Raw genomic sequence first — 24,409 nt, forward strand, 5'->3', positions numbered from 1 at the left:
ACAGTAGCCAGAGTGGCTGCTTCCAAAAACACACACTGAGGACTAATTCTATGTGGGCAGCTGTGCTCTCCTGTGTGTTGTGTTTATTGCAACGTTGCTAGTACAAACTGTGTAAAGGCAGAGAGAAACACAATGGATACAGACTGTAGAAGATAGCACAGACAATGTGCAAGGGAAATATCTCTATCCCCATGCAGACTGCATGGTTGTTTGAGGAATCTATTAGCTCGTGCTCTCCTATTTACAATGTATGAACTCCTCCTGTCTGTGCTATATAATTAACAGCCTCTTTCTCGTGCTTATCTGGGCAATAAATTTGGCCTTAATAATTCCTCTAAAGCCATCACAGACTCCTAAACTAACTCATTCCAATCTTTTTCACTGCTAGGGATAAATGAAACACAAGCAGAACCTGGAAAAGGTAGAAACGATTTAATGCTTTATGCTCCAATAAGGTCAAGGCCCAATGGGAAAAGTTGCTGTAACCTGACAGGCCAGTCCGACACTGGGTTACAACTTCCCTTTATCATAAGATTTCTAATGGATAAAAATGATTTTAGTAGCCTATGGTATGTTTAAAATAACATGTTGCCTAGGGAAAGAAAATATTATTCACCTTTCCATTATACATGAATTACAAATTTTGGCCTTTCACTGCAGGTCCTATAAAGTATAGAGTTTTGTGGATGGCAGTGGCGCATATGAGATTGGGATGAGGGATAGCTTTGCTTTGATCACTATCAGAAAAGGTTGCATGAAGCCAAGCTGTTATATCGGATATTCATACCTTTACTCTACTAAATAAATCATTTAAACATTAATTAAACCCAACAGGACTGGTTTGTTTCCAATAAGGATTGCCGTAATTATATTTTAGTTGGGATACAAGGTACTGTTTTATATATATAATGAAGTCTATGGGAGACAGCCTATCTGTAATTTGGAACTGTATATACAAATCTGAGTTCTGATAACATTTTGCAAACAACTTTTTTTTGCTGTTGTGCTGAAACCAAACTTTTAGACATGCCTTTTTTTGCTGTTTAATCAAGAGTTAAACTTCTCAGCAGGTTCAGCATTTATATCTATTGAAAAACCCATGATTGATGGCCCAATGTTTCTTTGTCAGGACTATGTATACTTAACATTTGTTTTCTCTCATCATTCCATGTTATAGGGTGTACCAGATGATTACTTGAGAGGATATTGGAGTGTCATGAATGGATTATCTTGAGCGATGTTAATTGCTGTGATCAAGCACAACATGCATGTCTTCCACTTATATCATAGCAAGATGAATTGATAATGGCACATTTGTAAAAACCTTTAGAATGTCACCCTTGTGGACCTTGTTACACTAGGGATGACATTCTTTTTCAACTACCAGAGTTTTTGTGCAACAGGTCCCCAAGAGAAGAGAGCTGTAGGACTTGACTTCCAACACTCCAACAGGCCCAAGTGTTTTGGTAGTTGTCTCTTGCAATTGGATCCTGTTTATAATATCTCAGTGGAATTTATAAATATGTTGGCTTTCCTTTTTCCTGTCTAGGTGACACCTATGACTAAGCACCGGAGGGTGTGAAATGCGTAAGGTGGGCCATGTGGGGTTAGTATGCATCTGATTTTTAATGTAAATATAAAGAAAAATTGTTTTTACTAAAAGAAAGAGGCCTTGGGACAGATATCTTTATGATATAAATTTTCTGCATGTGACTGCCTGTGAACTGGGGCAGGTCCCTTCGGCTTAATTGGAATTCAATTGTGGACTCCCGATTTTTTGAACCTCTTCTAACATGGACAAAGTCGATTCACCTGGCTTGTTCACAAATGGGTTGAGAATCTATTCCTTTCTGGTTCGGGGGTCTTTTGTGTTTGGAAAGTAATGCTCCAACTGTCTTGAAAGCTGAGATTGGTGATCCTGCACCAACTGGGAGAGTGAAGGGCCAGGCTCAGTGTCTTCCAAAATTCCTACTAATGTCTGAAACATGTCAAAAATCCCAATGATCCCTCGTCTTCCCCATAATTCCAGTTTGGCTTTGAATGCAGCCACTCTATCTGCCGACTTGAAGACAGTTGTCATTCTCCCCTGAAGTGACAGATTGAGTTCTTTGAGCAGGTTGAATATGTCACACAAGTAAGCAAGTTTTGTGACCCTCTCTGTGCTACTGAAATGTGGTGCCAGTGGTGACTGTTTTTCTAACAGAAATCTCTGGAGCGGCTCTTGTAACTCAAAGACTCTGGGCAGTGATCTACCCTTAGAAAGCCATCTTACTTCTGTTTATAAGAGAAGACTTTGTGATCTGCATCCATATCCTCACAGAGCTGCTCGAACAGACATGAGTTAAGAGCATGTACTTTGATGTGGTTGATCATTTTAATCACATCATGCAAAACGTACGGCACATCAAACGTGACGCGCTCGCGTCAGACGCGCGCTGCATCCGCATCAAACTTGTGACTCGTTTGGCGGCCCTGTTGAGCCAAGCCCATAGCCCAGTTCTGGGCTGCGGCCCAGTGGTTGGGGACCCCTACTTTATAGGAAAAAAAAAAGAAACCTCAACATATAACTTTATCTTACACTGGCTATAGTACATCATTGTAGTCTGTATGGGACATGGCTTCAAGGGAAAAAGAGATGCAAATTAAACAAACATTTTCTTTAACGTTGTATGTACCATCCTATATCATGTTAATGTTGGATATATAATAGCAATTATGGATTTTTTTTCATAGTGTGAGCTTTAGCACTCGCACTTCTCATATGTAATAAAGGTTATTGGACCTGTTATCCAGAATGCTCGGGACCTGGTGTTTTCTGGATCATGGATCTTTCCATAGTTTGGCTCTTCATACCTTACGTCTACTAGAAAATCACACAACAGGCTGGTTTTGCTTCCAATAAGGATTAATTATATCTTCGTTTGGATCAAGTGCAAGGTGCTGCTTTATTATTACAGAGGAAAGGGAAATAAGATAAAAAAATTTGGATTATTTAAAAAATGGCAATTGGATCGAATTTCAGGAAATGGGTAGCTGCTCTATATATGAACCCACAAGCCAAGATAAGGACAAATCAGAATGTCTCCCCCCTTTTCCCTCTCTTCAGAGGTAGCAGGCAGGGATGTCACCTCTCGCCCCTTCTTTTTGCAATTGCAATGGAACCTTTAGCATCTTTGATCAAACAGAGGTTAAAGATTTGCAAGTGGGACCTCTTATTGAAACAGTACCAATGTATGCAGATGATACCATAATGTTTTTGGAAAACCCTTATGAAGCACCAGACTCAGCCTTAACGGTAATTAACCAACACAAAATTTTTCCAGCCTGAAAGTAAACTGGAATAAATCCTTACTCTTTCCCATTGACACCTTCCAATTGGAGCTACCCAGATACAAAGCTCCTCTTCATTGGGCCTTGACTTTTAAGTACCTAGGGGTACAGATACATACAGACCTAAGTAAATACTTGGACCTCAACTTACTCCCGTTATTAACAATGCTAGAAAATAAGAACAAAGCCTGGAAAAACCTTCCGCTCACACTGCTAGGTCGAATTAACCTAATGCTTCCCAAATTTACATATCTATTTCGTCAAGCCCCAACAACAACACCAAAAAGATTCTTTCAAACACTAAAAGTCCTTGATCACCTCTTTTTACTGGGCCTCCTCGTCCCCTAGAACGGCATTGATGACGCTACAACACCCAGCCGCCTCAAATCTATTCTTATACTACTTAGCAACAAAACTCGTAAATGCCTGGTGGTTGTATGCCCCATCCACACATAATGCAGCCACTACCCTTGAAGCACAGTTAGCAGCATCTTATGAAGCCCTTAAAAATTCATTATATAGGGGTACCAAAGGTCTTAACTCTACAACCCCTCTTATAAAAAGCACAGTGCATACGTGGAAGATTGCTCTACAATACTTCCCTAGGAAGGAGAGTGAATACTCAGGGTGCATACCACTTTGGCATAACCCCCAACTACATCAAATGCAGTCAGTTTCAGATGCCCAACCTATGGCCCAAATATAAAATTAAGTACCATGGACAAATAACTGACCAAGGAGATATACTCCCATTCAATGACCTGAAAGAAAAAATCCAGCTGTCAAATAAAATGTACTTCAGGTACTTTCAATTACATCATGCTTTCAGAGCCCAAATGGGTACCCCGAAAATTTACACCACACCATAACGGCTAGAAGCATTGGTATCTGAACAGACACTCTGTAAGACGTCACAACTTTACTCTCTCCTTAGCAAGCCTAGGGAACCCATCCTACAGAAGCTGTACATCAAATGGTTAGCAGATATTCCCCAGCTTACCCTAGAGCTCTGGAAGGACATCTTAGAATCCCACATAGCTGTGCTGATAAGTGCAAAAGACAAAATGATTCAATTCAGATACTCTCAAAGAATATATCTTACCCCTCACAGACTACATCTGATTAATCCTACCATCCCTGATATTTGTCTGAAATGTGCATCTTCCCCCGGCAAACTATTTCCATATGGTATGGGAATGCCCAAACATCCAAAGGTTTTGGTCCAAGGTAACAGAAGAAATTAGTGGCCTCTTAGCACTCATCATACCACTAGATCCATCGATACTCCTGTTGAACCAGGTGGAGGAAATTGCCCCTACTGTGGCAGAACGAGCCCTATTGTGCTTTTTGTTTATACAGGCCAAAAGGCTAATTGCACTTAATTGGAAATCTGGACACTCCCCAAAGAAAAAACAAAGGATAGAGCTGGTTAACAGCTCGGTAGCTTCATACCAAATACCATATATGGCTAGAGGATGTCCAAAGAAGTTTGATAAGGTCTGGTCTCCTTGGATATCGGAATATATGCCCTCACGGTTGATCCAGGATGCATTAGGCCCACAATCTAACCTCCCCCCCACCTCAATTTTCCCAAAGGCACGGCATAATACACAATGAGTAAGGTCAGAGTCAGACTGGAGGGCCGGGGCCAACTGGGGCTGCTGCCCCAGGGCCCCCTTCCTGCCCCAACCCTGCCATTTTGGTGTGTGATGCGTTTGTACGCATGCGAGCGGCGCTGTGGTTGTGCACATGCGCGCGCACAGATTCTGCACAACATTTTTTTTTTTGCCGCGACCTCTGACAAAGGGGGTTGCGGCATAAAGGGGCAGACGTGTGTACGGACCTGGGCCGACGGGGCCCACAAGACCAGGGGGCCACCAGGTTTTTTTCCAAGCCAATTCACTGCAATGGGTCCGAAAGTGGAGGTTACTGTGCTTGAAACTAAGCTTCAGCTTGAGGCCATGGCTAAACCTCTCTCATCGCACCAGAGAGACTTAACCTTGTAAGCGGATAGGTCAAAAACCTGTCCTAGATGTGGATTAGAAACTGGAAACTGGTTCCACATGACATGGTCCAGTGTTGAGATTCAAGGCTACTGGACACAGGTCTTCACTTTTATTTCAAAAGTCATGGTGCTTCAAATTGAACCTACCCAAACTGCCGCACTACTTGTATTAACTGCGGGTCATGACTTTTCTAAGGAAGGCAGAGTGTTCCTCCAAACTCTTTTGTACTAAAAAATGATAACCCTCAAATGGAACAGACCCCTGGCACCTTCCATAGAGGCCTGGAAAGCGCTGGTTAACGCTGCTCTGCCGTTTTACAAGGAAGCATACATAGCTCGGGGATGTCAAATTTATTGACATTTGGTTACTCTGGATTTTAAACCTGGACACAAATAGCCCTGCGGTTCTGTAGGAGATTGCTTGCTAGCCACTACGTTGTTATCTTTGTGATGACTTTCCTTACCTTTCTAATAGTACACCCTGTGGATAGTATTTTTAGGATAGTATGGAGTGTTGTTCCTACATACAAATGTTTTTGTTTTATGTGTGGAAAATCTAAAAATAAAAACTTTAAAAAAAAATCGCTTGGTTTCAAGTTGTTTAAAGCTTGGTTTTTTTCTGTTTGAAAATGATAAACTCAATAAAAAAACAATTTTTTTAAGAAATTTTTTGGATGAAATGTAATCTATGGGCGATGGCCTTTCTGGATAATGGGTTTCCGGATAACAGATCCCTTACCTGTACTGGGAGTTTTTAACAATATTCTCCACAACTGTTAATTGGATGCAACAGGAGGATTCACCTACAAAAGGTAAAGATGTATTGGGTCTAGTAACTCCTAGAAAGCATTTGGCAGGTAGCATTTACTGGTCATCCGGTTGAAAACAAGCATCCAGTTGGTTGGCATGGGTTACTAGACTGTGCAAGTTTTTTAATCAAATCGTCTTCTCCTGGGTACATTGCAAGCTTGGCTGCTGGAGCTTGAGTTTCATAATAGAGAAATCAGTTGTTGTTGCCTGTTTGCAATGAGGAAGGAGGAGGCTTGCAGATGTACTCTTTCTTTAGAAGCTAGAGGCAGACAGCAGAGCAAATCAATTATCTACAGATAATTATCTAATAAGTATGAAAATTATGATGCAAAGGTTGATGTGTGTGTGTGTGTGTGTGTGTGTGTGTGTGTGTGTGTGTGTGTGTATATATACAAACACATCCACCATATTTGTGATTGTCGTACCCTGATTCTCAGACTCCAAAAAAGATTGTATTTCATCCTTAGAGTTCCATAAGGAAATACAATCAAGTACATGCTGAAATGTATCCGAGCCTGGCAGCAAAACAGAGACAGGTTATTAAATTCTGCAAGGAAAGCACGGATCACATAATCTAAGTGACTGCAATCATTTATTTAAATTGATTTCTTTGTCGCTGTGATGTAGCAGATAGATGGCTAAGGGAATCTTCAAGAACAACTTGACTGATAAAATCTTAACAACAGCGATAAATATGCATCCAAAAATGAAACAAAAGACTTGGATTATTGCATAGTATTGCAGCACTTCAACCCATTCCATGCTCCGTGTTATGCTTCCGAGCTGCTTAGAAAGGTGAATTTAGAGCCCTCTGGTGGAATTTTGCTAAATTAAATTCTATTACAGTAATTACATGTTTTAATTAGATGATGTTTTAAGTGATACAATGCATACCTCACAATATAAATAATGAAAATAAAGTCTGCAGTTGGGGTTTAGAAGTTGTCCTGGGAGAGAGAACAGGTTTAAATGAGCCAAATGTAGACGTTCCCATTTAATTATGAGAATGCTCTGAGCTTCACACCCATAACATATTCTGTGATCATTTCCTGAAATTGTTTGCCCACAATGCATTGCCTCTTTTGAGCCGCATTTTTACAGACATTAATATGTTTAAAATTAACCTTTTTAAAATAGAAATATGTCTCCATTCTTACAATGATTACATGTCAACCTGTGTGCATACATCCACACACAAAGTTCACCTCATTTTGTCAGGTGTCTTTTGACAGCACATCTCAGATGTTTGTAAATGGAGGAGATGACGTAGATCAGTGCTGTCCAATGCCTGTGGTACTGAGGGCTGGAATGTTTCTGGCCTATGTGTTGGAGGGCCGATAAAGGAAGCCAGCGTTGACACTTCCTATTTTAAGCCACACCCACTGTAAACCACACCATATTACTACAAGAACTTTTAAGGTCTTACCCACATTAATGGTGGTAGCACAACAAAACAACCAAATGGTTATTGCTCACTGCAGGGAAATCCCTCATCACTCATTTGTGAAAAGTTAAGTCATATTAAGACATACCCTTAAATCCATATGCCTCATCCTCCCCTGTGGATAACACAGCACCCCAGAACATGTTACACACCTTAGGGGCCCCTAACAGCAATTTCCAAATGCTAACAAACCCCTGGCAGGTAGACTAGGGCACACACAGGGAGCATAGGATAGAAATTCTCTGAGCATTCTGATACTGTATATGGATTCATTTACAGCAAATGGGGCAAAATAGAATGTACAAAACGTTGTACTTTGCTCCACTGAGATATTCATGCTGCATCTTGAGTCCCATTGATCTCCATGAATGGTGCAGGAGTTAAAATACTGTTATTCTTGTGCTGACAACTCTGTTCCCTATACAGGATTTTTTTATGGGGTGCAGAGCAGACCTTCTTTGTACAAAGGCTTACTGCATGGAGCTCTAAGGGCCATAATGTTGCAGCCTGTCTATTGCACCTATTCCTTTTAAAATGGGCCAGAAATGAGCCATGTGCAGCCAATACATTTATTCTGACACTTAACTGAAGTTAGCAAGTATGCTACCGATGAAAGGAGGTATAATTTACAACTGAGCATGTGATACATTTTTGAGAGCCATAGTTATAGACCGAAACACATCAAATGTGTTTGTTTTGTAGATTGGAAGGTTCTGATCAAACTACTTCACTAGTCTGTGAAGATTATCATTCATTCAGGTCATGGTATATCTATAGTAATAACTACTGGATTTGCTGGATTCTCTTTTTCCTTGAAGACGCTTCCCTAGTCATTCGACTGGCTTTCTCAATTCAGAATATGTCTATATTACTATAGATATACCAGTAATGTAACAAAAAAAAAATTCTAGTTTGAACAGGATCATGTAACCAATATAAATCAATGTTTTCTACTAACTGATGTTATAAATTCACTATAGATGGTTCACACTTTTATTACTATATCTCTTACAAGATGCCATCAAACTTAACTATTGAACTTTTTAATATGCATTAGACTGCTAACTGCTTGCTACTGGCAATACATAAGAGCCATGAATATCCCATAAATTATATCCTTATTAACTGTATTTAGTGATGTCATTTCTGTCACATGACTTGCTGAAACTTGTGTATTATAATAAAGTACCCCTGTTGCAAAATATGAGGATATTAGAAGTCACCTCGGAGTTCCATGACCTGTACAAATACACTCGGCCTTTGGCCAAGTTATATGGTTGTGGAACTCCTCTATAACTTATAATATGCTTATATTTTACAAGAGGAGGTACTTTATTCACTATATCTCCAAAGTTGTGGATGTAGTGCCCATTATTTCAGAAGATATACATCCAAAAAAATGTGTTGCATGGATGCTAATCTCAGGTATCTACCACAGCTGTGGCTCTGATGGAAATCCTGTTTCTCTGCATGCAGGGTGTTTGTTATTCTGTTACCTTTTGTTTGTGCTGTTGTTGGTTATTTGAGTTATTCTTCTAAGAACGGGAGCCCCCCTAAAAGATGTATTAGACTTACCTGTCAATCAAAATCTGACCCAGACCTCAGCATGAAGCGATCATGAAGAGTGACAGGTTGTGGAAAGTGAGATACTGAAGAATAACTTAATTTTTTAAACGGTAAAGAATATTTAATTGGTTGTATTTAGCAAGTGTTATTTCAGTGAGATGAAGCTTATATTTAATTTTTCTTTTGGCGATAGATCTCCTTCGAGCAGTATAAACATACATACCGGATACACAATGATATCTAGATGTTTGACACAGCGTTGGTCACCCTAGCAACACTCCACTAATTTAAATGCAAATTTTCCAATAAAACCATTGCCTTAATAAATACAGGGATTGTTTGTCCATATACTAGCTGCTAGTAAGTTGCAAGTAAAGTGAGTAAGCTAGTAAGTTGCAGGTAAAACTTAAGTCATTTGTAAAATGTATAATTAAGCAATTAAATTCTTAATGAATCAGATGAAAATTAAGCGTAGGACTGGCCAGATATGGGATAACTTTGACGTAGTTGGCCAGCTTAAATATATTGCAATATATGGACAAACAATCCCTGTGTTGTTTAAAGGGTAAGGCATTTTTCAGTAGCAGTATGCACAAAATGTCTCTGTCTTAAATATATTGATAATGAGTGCAGAGGACTCTTGTATTTGTCTATATGTATTTTGTGGTCACAGCCTCATTGCACCCCCGCTTAATGGTTTTAAAAATTAGTGGTGAGCACAACTTTCCCTGGTCAGCTCTCAACCAATGCAAGAATTTGGTCAGGATGGCTTGCTAATAGTGCAAATAGGGCAGATATATAACAAACAATGACTGCTGAACTTTATTGGTTGTATATGTGGATAATAATGTGCAATGATGAGTATAGTGTACATGTCAAATGCAAACAAATCTACAATTCTTGCTTAATCCATCCAACCTGCGAAGTGGACTTGAACTGATCCATGCATTGCTATGTCTTATTGTATTGCTTGGCATGTTCAATAAACTTACTTGAACCAAAAAAAAAATAGGCTGTAAGCACAAGGCTCTGTTGCACTTTGCACTTATTGCACCAGCCTACAGTTTCAGCTTGTCAATAGCAGCAATGATCCAGGACTTCAAACTTGTCACAGGGGGTCAACATCTTGGAAAGTGTCTGTGACACTAAAATGCTCAGTGGGCTCTGATCAGCTGTTAAGAAGCTAAACTTATCGCAAATTATCAAGCAGAAAATAAAGTTGGCCTTTAATGTAAACTGATGCTACAGGGCTGATTATTAAATTCTGATGCTAGTTGCACTGGTTTCTGTGCTGCCATGTTGTAATTATCTGTATTAATTACTAATCAGCCTTATATTGTGACATTTATATTCTGTGTACTGTATATTGTGGCTCAGTAAGTGACAGCAGCAGAGAGCATGTGCAGTGAATCTGCAGAAAACAAGATGGGGAGCTACTGGGGCATCTTTGGAGGCACAGATCTTCCCTGCTAAAGTGCTGTGGTTGCCTTGGGCTGGTACCGAAGCCCAAAACTTAATGTACAACATTTCTACCCTACTTTTTTTAGTTAAGCTATTGTTCTCCTTTACCATGTTCACTCTCTTAAAAAGGAGAGCTAAAGTTTGGGGAGTGCCAAAATTGTAGCCCCGCCATTTATTATAATGCCTTACCTGATACTCCAGGCTGGTGCTCCAGTTAGTAGAAAACTGTACTTGCCCAGAATATTTCCATAGAAGATTATTTTCACAATCTTCTTTGGCCTCTAACCTATCTTTTTTTTGTGTGTTCCGATCCGAGTAAGCGCATGTACAGTAGAGCGACAGACAAAAAACCGGCTTTTTCACGCTACTGTGTATGTGCCTGTCCATGTCTTAACAAAAGACAGAAGAGGGAGGTTGATTGTGCAAGCTTCTATAGAACTACCCCGGCCATTGCAGTTTTGTGCTAAAACACCAGACCAGGATATCAGGCAAGTGATTATATCACTGGGGGGGAGGTGCCTAACATTTGGCACCGCCAGTGATTTAAACTTTAGTTTTCCTGAAATGATCATTCAAATTGTTAAAAAACATAGTAAGCTCACAAATGCAAAATCAGATATTCCAAAAAAAGACACACTGTTTGACAGTTTATTCAGGGAGAAATAATTTGTGTGTGTGTGTATATGTATGTATGTATGTATGTATGTATGTATATATATATATGTATATAGTAGCACTAATCAGTTATATACAATTTTCATAATTTCAATGAAAAGTAACAGTTACAGCAGAAGTCCATGAATCTATCTAAGATAGGGCTATTTAGGACGCAGATCTTTTACTGAAGGCTCTCTCAGCTGTTGCTAAGCAGTAACTGCCAATGTCTGTCTTTGGGATGCTGGGAATTGTAGCAGCGATAGAGCCACATTTTAAAGATCATTAATTTAAGACACAAAGAGGAATTCTCTCTCTTCTGTATGATGTCATTGTAACATTAAAGGAGTAGTGCACCATAAAATTACGTTTTGGTGTGATGTAAACAATGTTATTCCAAGACCATTTGCAATTTTCACTTTTTTTCAACTGACAAGTTGCTAGAAATAGTCTGATCTAACACATACCAAACGTCAATTTAAATGCGAGCTTCCAATTTAAGAAATACTGATAAGCTTATTGAAAAAAAGTTAGGTAAGTGAGATCTTAATACTGTTCTGTTCTGCACAGGACTGTTATTCACAATTAAGAAAATCCATAGAATACAATGATACAATACGTACAGGGGAGGGGGAAGGAAACTTATACTCACATATACAGGCTTATTGCCTTTGACACTGCACTTTTTTTTTTATAAACATTTACAACACATTTAATAAAACACTATATAGACACAGTGCAGCATAATTAAGATTAGGCAACCACTTATTTATAGACAAAAAAAAAGTTCACAGAATTCACATAAAGTCTTTTACATATTCCTTTAGGTTTCATTCCTAACTTTGGATTGCCCTTTTCCCTTCTAATGCCAGGGTTCTCAGTGCATGAGGCTACACCTGCTCTCTTCATTTAGTGTCCCGTTAGGTAGTCTTGGGTAGAATCTGAAGCAAAAGAATCTGCATCTTCATTATCGGAGTCGTCGCTGCTGTCGTCTGCTGCTGGCTCACCAGTTAGTGCAATCCGTGCGTAGTCATCCGTGTCTATAGACTTGCAGAAGTGAATGGCATATTTTAATTTTTCCTCTAGCACCTGCTTGCAAGAGTATCTGGGGAGCTTCAGCAGAAAGAAGCATGTGTAGGACTCAGGAAGGAAGTGATCTGGAGGATTGTACTTATCCAAAACCTATTCAAAATAAAGAGAAAAGGAATAGTCAGTTTCTAAGCCTGGTGTAGATACTAGTTCTTCCTTCAGTTTCTGTTTTCTCACTCTCTTTGCTTCCCACTAATTTTCCAATGATAGTCACTTGCTAAGTGCTGTCCTCCTTTTACTATTGGTCATTACTATGTGTTCTGTGTCCTTCTGCTTTCCCTATTGGCCAAACAGTCTTCTTTTTCTTGTTGCATGCTGGCTCATGTGTTGCTCCTTTTTTCAACTTCTATAAGCTGATCTCCTTTGTCTATTGCCCAATGTATTGAACTCTCTTCGTTCTGCTATTGCCTACGGTCTTATTAAAGGATAATACCAAGTAGTGTCCATTTTATCCCCTTCCATTGTTAGGTCCTGTACCATCTTTCTTCTGTATTACTGTATACTACGCTCTGCTGCCCAGAAAACCTGCTGAATTTGAAGTGGCCAGAAAAGCACTAGAAAAGGTATTTATAGGACTGTCATAAGCATTTGCTTGTCCCATGGGCATTATGATTTATACAAAAAAAAGTAAATGAATAGAGTACCTGAACAACAAAGTCCCGTCCTCTGAAGTCTGCTATGGTCCGTGGTAGTCTGGTTCTTCCCCACACAAACCGTAGAAATAGAGAGCGTTCGGTGTTGGAAAAAGACTCCATTACATCCCAAAACCACTGGATGAGGGATGCAGTTGGCTCAATACCTTTGTACGTGGCCACAGATTTCAGTAAATGAAGTGGGATATCAGGGCTGCCGCAAACCTGGTGAGGGTGAGAACCATGTTAGAATAATCATCTTCTAAGCAGTCAGCTACTATCAGCTCAGTCCAGAATAATGTGACAAAGAATGTCAATGTGAAATGAATCAGATGTTTGCAACGCCCAAACATAGGTATAATGGGACCTATTTTTTGGGTGTATTTTCTATGACTGTCCATTTTTATTTTTATGTTCTGTCTAGATTGCTGATGGTTTTATTAGATTTTCCTCCTGTGTCTCTTAATATACATATGGATCTTTAAAATTGCAGAATCAAAGTCTTGGTTATAGATGGATTGTAAAATGTCTTCTCTCAACATTGACAAGGTGTAACTGATATGCTTACTGACTGCTATTTACGTCAAATCTACAGTCCTCTGTATGCATAATGAATTCTCGTGCTAATGCCAGAGCTCATTCTTTAGATAAGCTGCACAGTAATGTAGCTACTAAAGCATATATATGTATCATGTTCAATACTGCTGAAGTACAGGATATACTAACATGTCAACTGAAATCAATATGTTCAATGGCAAAGTGCTTGACTGTCCCCTCTAATTTATTTTGACATTTTGTTCTTCTCCGCCTAGAAACTAACAGCACAATTCAGGTAGAGTAATAGGGCCCTTATTAAACAACAGACAAACCCTCAAAGCATAAATGAATACACAAGTTAGGTTAAGGTAAAATATACCATAGTTTCAAGCTCATAGCCAGTAAACAGCGATAAGAGTGGAACAGGAACAACACGTGCCATCCCTTCTCGAACTGCAGCAACTTGCTCATCAAACTCATGCAATCTGGAAAAGAGAATAACAGAGCCATCATTTGGTGATCAACAGGTCAACTGAGGATTCATGATCCCGTCGCTGCTTCTCATCTCACTTGAGTAATCCATTTTTTTACCCATTAAACTGTGGTTAATAAGTGAAAAGCCAAAAGGAGATCTGTAGAGTGCCCAGACAATGGCTTTGGGAAGCACAACTGCCTATTATTATTAAATTCCTTTTGGAGCCTGTCACCACAGTAAAATATCACCTTATATCCACACTTGGAAAGTAATATCTAGTTTGCACATGCGATGAATGTGAAGATTCTACAGGGCATTTCAAAAGAAACTGAATAAAACTGTGCATTTTATATTGTAACAGATAAAAATCCATTTTTGCTTCTACCAAGACGGGGCAGACCTGAACACTTTACAGAGGCACAATCCACATTTTGTTATGTAAAGAAGTGGGGATATGATGAACATACAAAACATGGGTTTTAAAAGTATGAATAAAAAGCTGGCACTTATTCTGGTCACTGCAGAAGAAAAAGAATACCTATCATATATACTGTACATATCATAGTTTGCTGTACCAACCTGTAGCCGATTGCAAGCCTCACATATTCTGCACGATTGTCTAATGTAATGTGGGTGTGCTTAGAGCTCAGCTGTATGTCTTGTCCACTTGCGCTTGGTACAGTGAAAGGAAGAATCATTGCTTCAAACTCTTCAGATGTGGCCTCATTATCTCTTATATACATGAGCCCAGGGATAAAATCTTTATCCACCTGAAAGAGGAATGAAAAGATGATGTCCTTCCGTATAAAAATAGCACCCCTGTAATTTTTCAAAGCCGTTACAATTGCAGCTGAGATTATACTCAGAGTGAAGTTGCTTGTCTGGACACACCCATTTAACATCTATAATCTTGTATGTCAAAATGTAGGATGGAAAGATTTATTCCTTCTTTACTTTGACAAGCCAGCGGCAGCCTGCAGGTATGCCATTAAATCAGAGGGTTTAAGTAATGAGCTACTATCCCCTTCTTTTGTCTTTGTTCGTGTTTAGAAGTTTTGCTTACCTCTTCCGGGGCATTTCACATAGATTTGAATGGAACATCATTTACTTACTTATAGTAGCTGTTGCCATATACCGAGACTGCTCTAGCTGAGGCAAAATTGTGAAAACTCACAAATATCTATGCAAAAGCACACATGACATTTATAGTTTAACCATGAAAAAAAGCAACTGTTTAAAAAAATATCCCTTAAGTAAAATCTCAAATTGCTGGTTTCCAGAGTTTATTGGAAATCTAAAGAACAGGTTGGCTATCTTTTTTTGTACGTGTTCAGCTTTATTTGGCAAACTCATTTGTCTCTCTTTTCCTCAAGCCATAATATAGTTTACTGTGTCAGTGCTTACTTCACTAAGGTCAGCAATTGTTAAATTCATGCCTGCCAGCTGCTTCCACACTGGTTCAGCAAGATTAAGGCTCAGAGGACTCCCAGTTCGAATTGCAATTCCAAGTAGCACACCTAGAATGCAGAAAGTATGTTTATTTGTTTATATATTTGTACAACAAATTTAGGTATAATTATAAATGTTTAATTATCACAACAAAACATAAAGGAAAGTTGAAAAGGAAAAAAACTGGTAGGAATAAGTTGGCAGAGTGAATACAGTCATGCGTCACAACACTCACTGGAATTTGTTCCCGTCATCTCGGCTTTACATGAACTATATAAGAGAACACTGTATGTGGTTTTGTGCCTTTATATGGTCATGGGATTTAAGTATTGAAATCATTTTTTTTTTGTTTGGTCTAACATCGTCTCTGGTCATTTTCCATTTTCATTTAAAAGGTTAATATACAGTAACTAAAATCTGTTTATTTAACGCTCACTTTGTACTTAATACTGGAAACTGAGAAGTACCTTTTACATGAATCAAAAATCAGTAAATTGTTGTCTTCTGATGCAAGAACTACATATAAATGCATCTTACTAATATTACAGAATACATGCCTCCAGGAATTTTACGAAGGACTGAAATGAAATACTTCTTATATAACACGTGTTCTTTTTTTAATACGATAAGTTGACTAAGCTCCAGCAGAGGAGGAATGAAAGCTATGTGGAGGCTTAGTATGTCCCAACGAAGAGACTAACTGTAGTATAGTTACCTAAAAAACGGAACATGTTCATGTGCAGAGTAGTCTTGGCAGCTGGGTTTAGGAGAAAGCAGTCTCTATTGGCGCCAGACTCGTCTCTCCCATTTGGAGTTACAATAAGAAGAGGTGTTAGTCCGTTCTGAAGCTCTTCACACATTTCTGCAATAGATTCACTGTAGCCCCCACCACAGTCATCCACAGACTCACCTAAGAAAGAACCATTGTGTACATTGTTATTATTAACACCCGTACCTCTACAGAGAAAAGGAAACATATGCTAGTGTGTGCAGATATTACAATTCATCATCCCTACCACCCAACAAATATTAAAAAAAATTAAAGTTTGCTGGAAAACTGATATTCTGTAAATCAACCCACTTACATTGTTAATTCTGAAATTTTTCAGTGAACGCCTTACTTTTGTTTCTTTAACATGTCACTCTTAATCTTCAATGTAACTGTATTTTGGATTTAACTGTACTTTATTGTACTGGTTTCTGTTTGTCCGACTAATGTACTGTTGTACTGTTCAACCCTGCTTTGATTTCAGAGATTTATGACAAATTAAAGGAAAACTATACCCCCCAAACAGTGTAGGTCTCTTTAAAAAGATATTGCATAAAACAGCTTGTGTAAAACTTTGCTTTGTATAAATAAACCATTTTCATAGTAATGTACTTTATTAGTAGTATGTGTCAGTGTCAGTACTGCTTCTGCTGACAAAGGACATTTCATTAACCTGATGCTTGATACAGGTTCAGCTGTTTCTATACAACCAAAGGATATTTTCTTGAAATACTTTGCAAAAGATCCGCTTGTTGCACCTGCCCTGAAACTGGTCAGTTACTTTAAGGAACCAATCCCTGTGCTTGGTTGCTTGCCATTGACTGTACAATTTAAATCAAATACTGCAAAATGTGACTTTTACATTGTGAATAAGGGTACTGCTATACAATTATACAAACCTACAATTAGTTGATGGTCTCATTACTACAGCACCAGTGCCTGCCACACAGCCAGTGTCTAAAATTTCACCACAAAGCAACACTTCACTGGGTTGTGCAAAGAACTTTGTACACAAAGTTAAGTTGAGACCAGATGTAAAATCAGTACCATTTCCTGATTCAGCATCGGAAAAACTTGCTATTGATATTGTCGGTCCTTTTACAGATGCTCCTATAGATTGTAGATTTGCTATAACCTTGATGGGCTATTACAGTAAATGGACAGAAATTGCATTTGTTTCTCATATAACATCAGCTACAGTGATAACAGTCTTCAGCAGAGAAGGTAATTCAATGGAATTAATATCAGACAAAGGACCACAGTTTGTCTCATATGAGTTTGAATCCTTTCTGAGAGAGAGGAATATTGTGCATAGGAAATCTTCAGTGTATTTCCCACAAGCAAATGGAGAAATTGAGCGATTCAACAGAAGTCTGAAAGAAGCACTACAGACAGCAAATCTAGGAAATCTTGGAACGTATTAACAACAGAGTTCCTGCATAACTACAGAGCAACGCGCCATGCAACAACCCAATCATCTCCAGCTGAATTATTACATGGCAGACAGATAAGCACTAAGTTACATGTTGCAGACATCAAACAAAATACTGTGCCTACAAAATCATCTACTGCTGACATTGTGAAACGTCAAAAAGCCAAATGCAAGGCTTATGCTGACAGAAAAATGTGGTGCAAGAGAAGCACACTTTCAACCTGGATCTTTAGTCAGAATTAAGAAACCAGGAATACTGAAACAAGGACAATTTAAATTTACTACACCACTTGAAGTGAGACGCCAGTAAGGACCATACACATACTGTATGAACGGTCTGATGGACGCATATGGAATACAAGTCATCTTGCTCCTGTTAGATATGACTTTGGAGAAGCTCCATTGGATGAAGAACATTTTCCTACTCCTGATGTCAACTGCAATAGGCCTGAAGAAAGTGAACCTATTAGGCGTACTGAGAGAATCAGAAAACTACCTGCATGGATCCAGGACTATGTGATGTGAATAATTTATATTATTGCTTTAAGATGCCATGTTGGTGTTTATTACATTTGCCCAAATGCTTTCCTACTATAGGGGGAATATGTGGTGTTTATACAAATGGCCTGTAGATGTCACTGTGCTCATACTTATACTGTGCATACTTCCTGGTAGCTTAAAAGTTAAAGTTACTGTTATGTAATGCCTGCATGACTCTGCTAATAAAGCACTGTTATACTCTACTCATCCTCGGCTACCAAAAAAATAACACAAACCAAACAAAAGCATACGTTAGGTCACGAGTCAATTAAAAGACCGAGTTCTGTCTTTTGCTTTCACGCTTCTTCCTGTTACAGTTAGAGTTGTAGTATTTCTGGTCAGGTGATCTCTAAAGCAGCACAGAGACCATCACAAAATGGTGGTTCAAGGCAAGAGATGTAAAAGGGCAATAGTTACTCAAATATATATACCAGTTTGGTAAGATTCTTTAATATGCCACTTAATTTGATATAAACTACCTGTTGCTTTAGTATTAATTTTGGGGGTATAGTTTTCCTTTAAAATCTTTTAAGAGTTTGTCTGAAACATTTTGGAAACGTTTAGTTATGTCTTAAGTAATGGTTACATATACACTTCACAGCTAAAGGCTATGCACAACAATGTACCAGGTACCACAATAGCTACATAATAGCTACATAAAATAATAGAGTTGAGCAGGCAGATCTTAAAAAAGGCATCATTTGAAATAAATTCACAGTTTCAAGTAATGAAAAAAAAAAACTAAGAAGATGAAAAAAAAGCACAAATTGAAGCTGTATGTCATACTAAATCCATATAAGTAACATAGTTATATTCTATAAGCAGTGAAGGTTGATAAATTAAATTATCAAAAATAATACATTACCAACAAATTTGACTTTCCAGACTCGATGAGGTAGGAGAAGGCTGTCAGGACTAAAGGAAGCCATTTTTGCGCACATCTGGCCAAAGACAGATTTTGTACCATCAGGCCCTGCCAATCCTCCTTTGCTTCTTGAACGTTTAACCTAGATAAAGGATAACAAGAATAAGATCTTGCAGCCTTGGTTGATGAGAATAAGTAAATTAATACTATCATTATTTTCAGTAGTATTCCCTTTTATTCATCCCATGCAGTGTTTAAAAACACTGTTTTGCTGCTTGTTAATCACGCTCTGAGGGTGAATTTGGCCTATTTGCATTTCTTTTATGTTCCCTGCTTTCCTTAAGGAAAACAAATTAATCAGACTACAGTGTTTAACAGGATTGAAAAGCACTGACATTTGAAATTGCAGTGAGCTAGAACCATGAGTTGAAGTAAGCACAGAATATTGTAGAACACCAAAGTATGTAAACATTTTCCATCGCTAATCAATAAATCCCCATTAATGGTTTTCAGGCACTGGTGATTTTAATGGTGCTAGTGCCCCTTCTATAGATACAGGTTAAACATTGTTTGCAGCCATATCTTGACCAGACCCACTCATCCCCTAGTTTCCTGCCAAAAATGCTTTGAATAGCACTGCAGGAAGGGCTTAACCAAGTTGTAAAAATACTGGAAACCATTTTAATTTTAAAAAAAAAAGTACATTCAAATGAATTTAAAGTGATATGCCAATTAATATTAATATTTTCGGCTGCATTCATTGTAACATTCAACTGCTTAATGGCTGGTATCTCAATGGTTTTGCCAGCTTGTGTTGGGCTTTCAAATGACATGACATCAATGAAACTGTTTTGAAAGTTAAGCCAGGCTTATTCCATCAAGTCTCAATGGTCATCCTTTGTTATACATTTGTTTTAGCAATGAAAGGGGTGGAAGGGGGGGACAATGCTAAGGACAAGGGGGAAAGCATCATGGAAAGAAACCCACTGAACAATTTTAAGTGTGTACAATTAAAGCACTTCTGGAAAGTGATCCAGCATCTAGAGAGACCATATGTTCTTGAATCTGAGGGGCAACCCCTTTTAAGATATATAAGCCTGTACATGGGGGGCATTGGCCTTAACCATGGCTTTTCATTGAGGAATATTGGGGGGAGCTTGGATTTCAAATTAATGGCAATGAGTCTTTTGCCAAGATGAAAAGAAATGTTTGCAAAGCTTGTTCTGCTTTTGTAGGAGATGTTTATGAGACTTGGTAATTTGGTGGATAAGGGGATCCATAGGGATAATGAGAGCCAGGGTTTGGATAGTTATGTCCACTATCAATGTCCAAAACCAATATATGTGGTGGCATTTCAATAATATGAAGTTGGCGGGGGAGTATTTATTAAATGGAGCTTATGTGGCTTTAGGTTGAGAAAACATCTTCTGGCTGCTGAATCCCTTAAAATCTTAGCTAAAGAGAAACTACAGGAATATAAGAATGAATGCAGCCTGAAACAGTCATGTCATGGGTTGACAGAATATAGATGTATAGAATACATTTAAGCAGCACCTAACAAAGAAAGGTCAGCATTGACTTAGGGGCTGATATAAGAATGCTTGAGTCTTTGGGCTCAATCATTTGGCTACTAAAAGCACACAGGATTTCCTTGAATACTTCGGCTTCCTTCGGATTGTCCAAACTCACCTGTATTCTATTTAACTCAACCACAGGACCATGCTGCCGATCTCGAACCATAGTGGCTTGAACAACCTTGCGAAAGGCTGCCTCCTGCAGAGACAAAATTTTTAGCAACTGCTTTTATCTACTCATAAACCAGTATTGCACGCTAAAAATGTGAAGTAGAAAGAACCATCTCAGCATTTTCTCGATTTAAATTAAACATAATTCCTCTGTAAAAGCAAAAGTGATCAGAGAAACACAGGTAATTCAGTATCAAGGAGGCATTCATAGTACTCTTCAATATGCTATTAGATAATGTGCTAAAGGCCAGAGGAAAGGTAATACCTAGCAATGGTACCAACCATACTTGTATATTTAAACAGAAGTTTTTACCTTTCCTTGAGAAATTAGGATTCCGCGTAATGTATCAAACCCAATGGAAGGACCCTGTCTAGTCTCATCAAGCCGCCCCTCCAAGTCAAACATAGGGATGCATGGACAAAACAGCTCTGAGATATGGTGCAGTAAAAGCAATCTATTTCTCAGTGCTATTATCATGATCTCCTGTAGGTGGTTATATTCCATTGGAACCTGCACAAAGGAAAATATGATTAGATACTATATATCTAAACACCTTCGTATGTCCAAAAAAACACAAACAAAACAACACGATAGCAGAGGCATGTACAGTCTGCCCAAGGAGTAGCTTATTTATTTATTTTTTTTAACCTCAAAAATGATTAGGGTGCTGTGGGTGGCACTTTGAAAAACATTTTTCTAACATTATTTCTTTGTCCCATTAAACAAGCCTGGTTAAAGATGCCTACTTTTTATGAATATATCTCTACCATGTGACAAAGGAGTTTGTAACTATCCAAACAGTTTGGAGAAACATACTAGCAAATCATTTTATATTCAGCCTCCGCAGGAAGTAGGCTGTTGCCCTTTTCTGTACATTCGCCTATCTGTAAACTGCAGCAAAACATGTTCATTAATGATTCTCTTATAGCAAAACAATTATACAGAAACATGGCAACAATTACATTTCTTTCCTTTATACCGTTTTCTAGTTCCATCACTAAGTTATGTTCTTAAGGGAAGGCTTCTTATATCCTATTTTACTCAACAGACTTTGTTTTGAACACATTTTCATTTAGACTGTAAGCCCTAGGGGGTAGGGTCCTCTAGCCTTTTGTTTCCTTCACACTGAGCACTTAATCTGATTTGTAATTATATTTTATATTTATGTGAATTGTATTTCTAATAATGCACTTATTGTTACTTTTTATTCCAATGACCCCTTGTTTGTTACTACTAATTTATTGTATTGTTATACATACATTATATAATGCATATAATTACTGTATAAATTAGCCACAATGATGTCACTTTTTGCCACTTTCTAAATCAACAGTAAGCTTCCAAACATTATGTTACCTGTGAAGGAAGCTTGCCTGCATTAGCAGGCTTACTTGTAGACCAGGCCAATGTGTGTGCGGATCCACAAGCAACTCTGTTGATTTTTTTTCCCTGTAGTGCAGCAACTAGCCTTGGCCTCTGAATGGCATTGGTTGTTCCATCTCCCAGCTGTCCTTCATCATTATCACCCCATGTGTAAACTTCTCCTGGAGAAAGTAAAAGTGCATTTTTAGTTTTTCAATACATCTCCAAATGATTTTGTTGTGTAGACGATTGCTCTGTGATTCCAAAGAGGGCCGACACAGCTGATTTAATTTTCAAAATAAGATTGAGAGAATGCATAAAGGATAACTACATAAATGTCATTCAATCTAGGTGTCAATTTAAATAAAAGCCTGCCAACTTGACTGTGAGTGCCAAGCATCCTGTTTGGCAGAAACAATCCATATGCAGGTGCATTTCTTCTCGATAATTTGATTGTCCAGGATTCACGGATGGCTGTCACATCTTCATTTCACTAAAAAAAGTATATTTTAAATAATGCAGTTCCATTATTATTTCGACAGCCCCTAGGAGCTGTCCTAATCCATTTACAACTATAAGATCTCTTGTATGTTACTATCTTACATTAAGCTGGCCATAGATGTTGAGATTTTTAAAAGATCAGATCCTGATCGTGAGACCACGATCTTCTCAGAACGATCGTGCGATCGTACGAATTTAACATCAGCTAAAAAGACCAATTTGCCAGGAAAACAAAGGGGAGCTGCCTGCTTGGCCCTGCAAACATAGATAGATTGCACTGGGACCGACAAAGATTTTTTGACCTGGCCGATCAATTTCCCGACAGATGTCGGCCGAAAAATCTTAAGATGTACGATCGTTCGAATACCACTAACCGCACGATAATTTAGAAGGATTGGTCGGGCTTCCCTAAAATCTATGGGGAGCACCTCAGTAGGTAATCTCAAGACATAAAAGGTTAGCTCCCATTTGGCAGTAGCAGTTTTGGTCTTAAAGAGGTTGTTCACCTTTATATCAACTTTTAGTATGATGTTGAGAGGTATATTCCAAGACAATTTGCAATTGGCTTTCATTTTTTATTATTTGTGATTTTTGAGTCATTTAGCTTTTTATTCAGCAGCTCTCCAGTTTGCAATCTCAGCAATCTGTTCAAATTACCCAAGCAACCATGCAGTGATTTGAATAAGAAACTGGAATATGAATAGAGAGATAAGTAATAAAAAACAGCAATAACAATATATTTGCAGCCTTACAGAGCCATTTGTTTTTTAGATGGGGTCAGTGACCCCCATTTTAAAGGTGGAAAGAGTCAGAAGAAGAAGGCAAATAATTCAAAAACTATAAAAAAATAAATAAATAATGAAGACCAATTGAAAAGATGCTTGGAATTAGCAACTCTATAACATACTAAAAGTTAACGTGAAGGACAATAGTGTCTCTCACTATTAGCAATGTTCTCTTGCTCTCCTCAAACTAAAAGGGAAAGCAGCTTCATTCAAACTGTGCTATAGAAAGTAATGTTAAACGGTTCATATTCAGATAAAAAGCACAGTTTGAGCTGAGCTTCTTTTGGAAGTAAACAATGCATGCTCCCCTAGATAAAGAGAGAGAGAGGGTGAAAAGTAACTGTACAACATCTTAGATCTGCTGAGCAAATTAACAGAATGTGCTTTACAGAAGCATAAAGGGAAATAGTTGGTGGAACGATGGATTTGAAAGTGAAAAACAGAATAGAGGTTTGTTCCTGGAAAGATTTTCCTTCTAAGTCTTTAAATAAAATCTTTTATTCTTCAACTGTAATCAGTGAATTTAAATTTAGCAAATTAAAAAACTACTTCCAAAACTTATGAAAGATTTTTCAAAGTTTAAATAAGGCTTTTTTTTTTTTTTAAATAATGTTTCCTAGCTGATAGCTGTAAGTCTGTAAAGAGTAATACTGACATTATTAATGAATATACTTATGCAACACCTATTAATAAATAGTAAGTAAAGTAACATATTAGATAACTTGTGTGATCAGTGCAAAGTCAAAAGGTAGAAAAATATGAGTAAAATTGAAAACAATAATAACAATATCGAATAACAATAAAAAAAGGATGAAAAGACATACATATAGAGAATCTTTGGAAAGAAAGCTCAGGAACTTTTGCAGAAAGAATAGGACTATGCTATGAATACCTACTGTCGCAGAGAAATGATGCATATAAGAATAATGAGGGCTACTGCATATAAATGAACATGGT

The 24,409-nt window shown here is 38.1% G+C and overlaps 1 protein-coding gene across 4 annotated transcripts in view; it reads right to left on the reverse strand.

Annotated features, from left to right (window-relative positions):
- Positions 1-11,250: 11,250 nt before the first annotated feature.
- herc2.L (HECT and RLD domain containing E3 ubiquitin protein ligase 2 L homeolog) overlaps positions 11,251-24,409 on the reverse strand; it is a 133,602-nt gene continuing 120,443 nt past the window's right edge. For all 4 annotated transcript variants that reach the window (XM_018247131.2, XM_018247130.2, XM_018247132.2 and 1 more), the window contains 10 exons: positions 22,161-22,348; positions 21,117-21,314; positions 20,748-20,831; positions 19,059-19,200; positions 16,168-16,362; positions 15,408-15,520; positions 14,583-14,773; positions 13,908-14,013; positions 13,004-13,216; positions 11,251-12,452 (listed from right to left, as the gene is read on the reverse strand). In XM_018247131.2, coding sequence (XP_018102620.1) covers positions 12,180-12,452; positions 13,004-13,216; positions 13,908-14,013; positions 14,583-14,773; positions 15,408-15,520; positions 16,168-16,362; positions 19,059-19,200; positions 20,748-20,831; positions 21,117-21,314; positions 22,161-22,348 — 1,703 coding nt within the window. In that variant the 3' untranslated portion in view covers positions 11,251-12,179. The remainder of the gene's footprint in view (positions 12,453-13,003; positions 13,217-13,907; positions 14,014-14,582; positions 14,774-15,407; positions 15,521-16,167; positions 16,363-19,058; positions 19,201-20,747; positions 20,832-21,116; positions 21,315-22,160; positions 22,349-24,409) is intronic.

This window comes from Xenopus laevis, chromosome 2L (genome assembly GCF_017654675.1).
Source record: "Xenopus laevis strain J_2021 chromosome 2L, Xenopus_laevis_v10.1, whole genome shotgun sequence".
Taxonomy (NCBI): Eukaryota; Metazoa; Chordata; class Amphibia; order Anura; family Pipidae; genus Xenopus; species Xenopus laevis.